Consider the following 7,500-nt stretch of genomic DNA (forward strand, 5'->3'; position numbering starts at 1 on the left):
AAGGACAACGTAGAGAGAGAGAGAGAGAGAGAGAGGGAGGGGGAGAGAGAGAGAGAGAGAGAGAGAGAGAGAGAGAGAGAGAGAGAGAGAGAGAGAGAGAGAGAGAGAGAGAGAGAGAGAGAGAGAGATGCAAATTGTTATTTTCCTATTTATTTTTTTTTTAATTTCTGTCCCCGTTCTTCACAAACAATGCGCAGGTGATGATAATTTTTGTTAGTAAAAGCCTCTCACACAAAAAAAAACGCTTCCTTCACAGCGAAATTAACAAAGACAAGGCGTATGACTTTGAAGAGCCCGCAGACCACAGGACACATTTTCCATTCAGAACCTACATCCTCGGACAAATTGTTAAAACATTTTGCAATTCCTCGCCCCTCGGACAAAATCAGTGTTGCATGAAACACTTTGCAATACGTTGCTCTCTCACAACGTTGTTGTGCCATATGGGTCCCCGAAGTCCCGAGCAAACAATATTGTGAGGGGGAGTAAAAAAGTATAGTAAAGCGACCATGTTTAACGTCGATAACTCGTAACAGTAATTCAACTGACAAACCTGCGATCGACCGTGCTCTCATTTTATTCTCCCCTCGCCATCAGTGCTCCGTTTTAGGGGTGTTTAGAGCTACTTCAGCTACACAGAACGGAAAGAAGCCGAAACAAGGATGTGAGATCCGAGAATCGAACTCAGGACCTTTTGCACCAAGGCCGCGCACTAACCGACTGTGCCATCCTCTCTCCTCGGAGTGAGGGGGGAAAGCTTCAGATCTGTATTCGTGTACTGTTCCAAGGTATTTTGTCGCAGACTGTTGATAAACGACCTATAATCTTAGGACAAAATAAATTGACGGGGGCATTGCACCTTCAACAGAGGCAATTTCGGCTAAAAATGCAACTCCCGATGTTCGGAATGTAGAGATTTTATAGGGAGAAGAAAGTGGATTTGATGGAAAGAAAATGTAGACAAGATGCCGTTATATAGTTGCAGTTGCAAACCGTAATGGAATGCAAGAGTGCATAACCCAAACGCAAGCGCCAACACAAGAAATCATTTTCTTCCACGTGCATTTTGCGCTCGCTAAGCTTTTTACACGTATGAACGAAAACCAAAACAGCGCAAATTAAAGCGCACAGTTTTCCTGCGCCGCGGTGGCGGATACCTTCGACTGCGCCTGCTTTCCTTACTTTCCTTGTGTTTCCGTTGGACGTGTGAACTATGTATAACTTTCTTTTGCCTATACTTCATCGACCTAAGAGTGCGCAACGACTTGTAAGCGAAACAACCTTGATACCTTTCACTACGCCTGCCTCTCTATTTTACCTTGTGTTTTCGCAACCTCGTTCCCAGGAACTTTCCCTTCGTTTTGGGGTGCTATAGCGAAGGGAGAAGTCCTAGAAACGAGGTTGAATTGGTTGGCATTATTTTATGTTGTTTTGTCATTATGTGGTGAGGTTTTGTCGTTATGTGACGAGGTTTGATGGCTACGTGATGTGTTTCCATCATGACGTGTTAAGGTCTTCCTTTGATGTGCTGTGTTTACATTTTATGTGGTGAGTTTTTTTAAATGACATCGAGTTTTGCCCCTTATGTGATTATAAACACAGCACCCCAAAAGAAGACCTCAACAGATCATAATGACAAAACCTCACCACATAGTGAAAAAACCTCGCCACATAATGACAAGACCCCGCCAAGAGAAAATGAGGGGACAGAGAAGGAAGCTCCCGGTCCAGCCCTTGGGATATGTCATGTCCACGAAAGTTATTTTTAGACGAGCGGAAGTCTTCCGAGACGTCCGCATGCAGGCTAACCTCGGTCCGATGTTTGAAAGAAAATATATATTCATCAGCCTTCCACGTGCGCCATCATTTTCTCTTTTCACTAAAAACCTGAGAGCGAAGCAAGACTGCATGCGGACGTCTCGGAAGACAGACTTCCCCTAGAACAAAGACTTCCGCTCGTCTAAAAATAACTTTCGTGGACATAACATGTCCCGGCCAACGCCTTAAGCCTCCCTCTCTGTCCCCTCATTTTCTCTTGACCCCGCACATAATAATATTGCCATAGTACACTATGACAAACTCCAAAATATCAAGACAATACTTGAAGACCAAAGGAGTAAAAATTACATAAGAAAGTTATGGCTTTCCATACTAATTAGATGCACGCCCAATTTTGACATGCAACAGTCACCTTAAAACACATCTGAGAGATGCGGCCAACCAACCACCCAAGAGAGCGAATGTGAGAATGATAAACTCATATTAAATGAAATGCAGCTCCAGTCAAATACCCACATTTCACCCTTGCTCACCATAGAGTCTCCAGTAGGTCAATGGTTAGAGCATGCGTACTATAGATCACGGAGATTCGTGGGTTCGAATCCCATCTGGGGCTCGGATTTTTCCGAGTTCCCAGTGGGTTCTATCAACATTTCATTTAATATGTGTTTTTCTTGTTGAATTGTTAAGGTGTCAAGTACAAAGATGAATGTCCCGTTGAGAAAATGATCCCCATCTACTTGATCGTGTATGGCGCAGCAAGCCTCTTTGCCAGCTGCTGCGTTTGTACCATCCGTCAAAGATCCGGCAACAACGAGGAACGAACCGTGAATCCACTACAGGCGGTTGTTCAACTGTTTCTCACCGCTTGGTTCGTTTGCGGAAGCGTGTGGGTTTATTCAAAGTACGAGCCCAACTACACCGACCCCGGAAGCGCTGATTACTGTCATAAGACATTGTACTTGTTTGCGTTCTGGGTAACCACTTCAATTTACATAATACATGGCATTGTGTTTGTTGTTGCGTTTGCTATGGCTATTGTCATGTTGTGCAAGGCAGAATAGGAGAATCAACCTGTATAGGGAAATCTTTGTTTACGATTTTTGCTTCATTAGCGCAAGGCTATAATTTTATAATCAGTCAGCTAGTCTCTGAAAACTTGAACGCGATATGTATGGGTAATCAAAGGGTGACGAGTGATATTAGGGAAAAATTTCACGTGCGTTTTATCCAAAATCAAATAATTTCCGAAGCCTTTAGGTGAGGGAAATTATTTGATATTGGACAAAACGCAAGTGAAATTATTCCCTAATTTCACTAGTATATACCGTTTGCTTAGCTATTAATATCATAGGTGACAAATTACGTTCATAAGACGCTATTTTGGCACGGCAGGAAAAGTTGCCATGGCAACATTTTAAATTCACATGTGAAATTATAAATTAACCCTGAAATTTTGCGCCAAAATTAAGGAGTAATTTCTCACCCATGTTATTAATCAGATAATTTCTCAGTAATGGCAAATTTGACAAAGAATGCATGGGAGATTTAGCGCTTTTGCCACACAAGAATTTATCAGTGAATGATGACTAGTCGCTAGCTCGTCGTTATCAAAGCTAAAAGGCTTAAATTTAGAGATTTAAATAAGTTTAACAAGTTCTGTTACACAGTGTTTTTACCTTTGGAAGTCATTTGTGAATAGCATGAGCTTTCTGTGAGCAAACTCGTGTGTTAATAAAGAAAATCACTTTTTAAATGACGTCAGCACAGTTATTTTAAACTAGACGCTCCATGAGCGTACATTGGGTTGCCTGAGGTACGTGTTACTCAAAAACAGAAGGGACTGAGTTGGGTGATATTGAACTGCAGCGTTCCAGGCAATTTTTTCAAGTCGGGGGTCATTAAGACCATTTAGGGGGTCACCCAGAAGTCGTGCCAGCAGAGGCCCTTTGGCTCACACGTTCATACGACGAAACAGATCTTTTTCTGAGGTTAAACACCTGGCTTCCAGCCTATTAATCATTTGTCAGAAAGTAAAAATTCCTGTCATCTTTAGAAAAATAGGCACGCATTGCGTACGTGTGGCAGTGCAGTAACACAGCGCTTTATTCCATATTGTCAACTGTCTTCCAGGAGATTCAAGTTGTTTCTGCGTAATATGTAGCTCTAATAGTACACGATATTGTTTTGGTATTGTATATCATTGTAGTGCCATGGTAGAAGTCTCAGGTAAATAGGCCCCTGAGAAGACATGTGGTTACTAGCAAAGTACTAAAGCCAAAAAGATTGAAGAAAGTAAAAGGGAGTCGAAAAAATTTGGCTTCTAGGCTGACATGCTGATCATTTTCAAATTCCCTCACAACTTCTTTACACCACAAGTCTAAGCGTGCACTCTGAGCGTTCGACAGCTTTGTAATACAAAAGTTCACTGAAGTTATCCCTGTCCAGCGGGGTTAGTATCTGGATGGATGACCTAAGATATATACGAATTTGTCACAGAAGCATAGGACTGAAAATTCTATTTTAACGCTCAAAAATGCGAAATAACTAAGGTAAAGATTTTGTTTACTTGCTTTATGCAAAACAAATATTGATGCAAAAGTAAATAAATATTGATACACAGTTTTAGGAAGAGCAGAAGGAAGTTTTCAGGACGGTCGATCGAGAATAAAATATTTTGCCATCAGCAACAAAATTTACGACATGAAAACAACATTAATTTTGAACCACAAATGGAAAAAGTTACCATCAGCGAAACACATTTTGGGAGATTTTTGCTAAGTTGAAATTTTTAAATCGCAAAATCGAAAGTGACATCGAATTCACCGGGCGCCATGATCAAGTTACCGCGGCGTGTTTACTCGCGAAACAGTGAAGCATCTGTGTCAAACGATGGCAAGATACCGGGTTTTTGTTTTTGTTAGTTTTCTTTTTCTTTCAAGTGTTATAAAGTTTGACAAGAATGCCCGAATTCAACACAAAGATCACAATCGCCCAACTCTTGAGGTTGACCAGCGTTTCTGCAAAGTAAACACTTTACTCTCCAAGACGAGGTTATTCATCACCAGGTAATTCCATCGTTATGGAAATAGCAGCTACTTTATTACTCATCAGCGACACAATTTTTTGCTGATTTTGGGGCTCATTTTGTTGAAACAAAATCACGCTTCCAACAGACCTGTTTATTTTCGTGAACCCTTCCTGCTTACAGAGCACTACACCAAAAATCCTCCCGTATCATATTTCAACCCACCTATGCAAATTTCTTAAGCTGGAAAATTACACAACATGATATTAAAATTCACAAAGGCTGGAAATATCACAAAAACCTTTTCCAGCGAAATATTTATTGAAACAAACAATATATTTGCTATTAGAGGCACAAAACCCTTCCTATTTCAATTGCGTGCGTGCAAACAAAACACACAATCCGTGTCTCAAAGCATATCCAATTAAATAAATTTCTGACAGTTCACATCAAGCCCTTTTCGAAAGAACCTTGACCGTAAATAATGAAGCACAAAAGAGACAACAAGCTTTTATTCAAATAATTCTTCACTGTCACATTTCCAATTTGTTTTTTTACCTTTGCAGAGTTGAGTACAAAGTAAATGCAAATTGCCAGACAACTTAGATGCGACTTCAGTAAACACTGTGATGCATTCAGGGCGTTCGATTCCTTCAATGTTTGTTAAATCCATTTTAAAAACTGCAATTTGATTTCGGTGTTGTATATAATACCAAGTTAGTAAAATATTAGAAACAAAGCTCACTTGATATCCAACGGCGAAAAATGAAATTGTTGTCGAAGACCATTACTCGTCGCTTTAAAGATTCCAGATATTTATTTTTCACCGCCTGTCTTGTTTATCCAATTGACGTTCCATTCTTGAGCTCCATGAGGGTATATCTTGTTTAAAGATGCACTAAAACGCCATTCGCGTTTCAATGACGTTCGACGTCATTGCAGGTTAATTAAATGTTCTCCTGTGTGCACCAGAGAAAACTACGCATTACCCCAGCCCGGCAGCCCCCTCAAACCTAACAAAATACGCACAGAAGACTCTATGCACAAAGACAGCGCTAAGCGGTGAAGTGACAACCAAGACTTTTCATGACACGGAAAAAACAATAAAACGGAAAAATGAAACGCAGATTCCGACTGGGTTTGGCAACCCAGTAAAAACACACAAAGATGGAAACGAGTATACCAATATTTGTAGTCTCCCATGTTTTATCTCTTAGCCAACTGACCCGAGAAACGCCGAACGAGCACGACAATTAAGACTGGGTTAGCCACGCGTTTACGGAAAACGTCAAACGCCAGTCTAAGGCCCCATCCACACTAATGCGTTTTTGTTTAAAAATGCATACCTTTAATCCGCACTACAGCGCTCAAAAACGCTGACGGAAACAGTTTACAAAGTGGAGACTTTTGAAAGCGCATTGCTTTGAAAATGCTCCGGATGGGTGAAAACGGAATAGACTGGAAACGATGACCTCAGGGCGTAGACAACGTTTAAAAACGCATGAGTGTGGATCGTTGAAAACAAAACTTTTGAAAACGATACCTTGAAAGGAATGGAAAATTTTTGACAAAAGTTGTTGACATTGTTGTTGAGAGTTGTAGTGTTGTAAAATTTGGGCATTGTCAACAATCAGACAGTTTTTTGGTTTTAAGCTCAGTTTTATTCTGTTGGCTACAGATACTGAGCAGTTAATCTTAAAAGAAAGGGACAAGCTGAAAAGAGAGAACCCTCATGGTCTGATGACAAATAGCAGCCTTACGTTTCCCGTTTGCCGTATAACGCAAACGCGCTGTTCAAATCTGTCACATTTCTGCAATGTGAAATGACCACATCTCAAGTGTTATGCATGGGAAAGTAACGGCAAATTATCATTGTCTTTCCTAACATTTAACCTCTTTCCTCCAAAAATCAGTTCCTGCGTAGTTGTGCATCTTTGTAGAAGTGGAACGGATGAAATATTGGAGAGATTAAGCATTGTGCTTACGTAAAGTGACGAACGCCTCTCTTATGCTAACGTATCCCTCTGTTGAAAAGGATCTTAAGAGCTTTTGGTCCTATCAGATTTGAGACTTTTTCTTGTTTCCTTGTCATATCTGTGATCGTTTATAACATTTATGGAATGTACTGTTTATGGTGTTTGTAATCAATACTTGCTTAAAAATATCGAGAATTATCGAGAATGGGACTGGGACCTAATGGCGGACACACGCACCACCATTAGGCTCTTCGTATTTCTTACTCTTCTAGCTTGTCTAGCGGAGTTTAGGTTCACCAGTTTGACTTACAAGCCGGCTAAAGATACTAACTTGCTGGTCGAACCATCTTTCAAACAAGAACTGGTTAAATTTCGCCGAAAACATCGAATTAAGTTCGCTGTTCAGAAGACAACTAAACATGGGCCTGTTGTGCTATGTCTGCCCGAAGCAGCGTTTGTTCTGCGGCCCATCGGACAAGAAAACATCCTTAGAAGTGGTGACGTTCACCCTCTACCAAGACCCTGTTTATTTCAAGACCAGCAAAAGACTTCTGACCGAACCCGACCAACAATTGCGTACTCTCCTTCGGCATTGCGTAATTTGGCTGCCTCTGTTAGCGGCATCTCTCTGTGTCTTGAGTTAAAACACCGACTCCAAGACCTGGGCATTCTTCGCCTTCGGAATACGACCACTCAAAAACACTTGCCGATTCCTGT

General features: G+C 40.9%; 1 protein-coding gene across 1 annotated transcript in view; it reads left to right on the plus strand.

Annotated features, from left to right (window-relative positions):
• Nucleotides 1-3,526, plus strand: part of LOC138026941 (transmembrane protein 272-like) — a 15,535-nt gene extending 12,009 nt beyond the window's left edge. The window contains exon 3 of the mRNA XM_068874414.1: nucleotides 2,470-3,526. Coding sequence (XP_068730515.1) covers nucleotides 2,470-2,843 — 374 coding nt within the window. The 3' untranslated portion in view covers nucleotides 2,844-3,526. The remainder of the gene's footprint in view (nucleotides 1-2,469) is intronic.
• Nucleotides 3,527-7,500: the final 3,974 nt, after the last annotated feature.

The sequence above is a fragment of the Montipora capricornis genome, chromosome 12, assembly GCF_036669925.1.
Source record: "Montipora capricornis isolate CH-2021 chromosome 12, ASM3666992v2, whole genome shotgun sequence".
NCBI classification, from domain to species: domain Eukaryota; kingdom Metazoa; phylum Cnidaria; class Anthozoa; order Scleractinia; family Acroporidae; genus Montipora; species Montipora capricornis.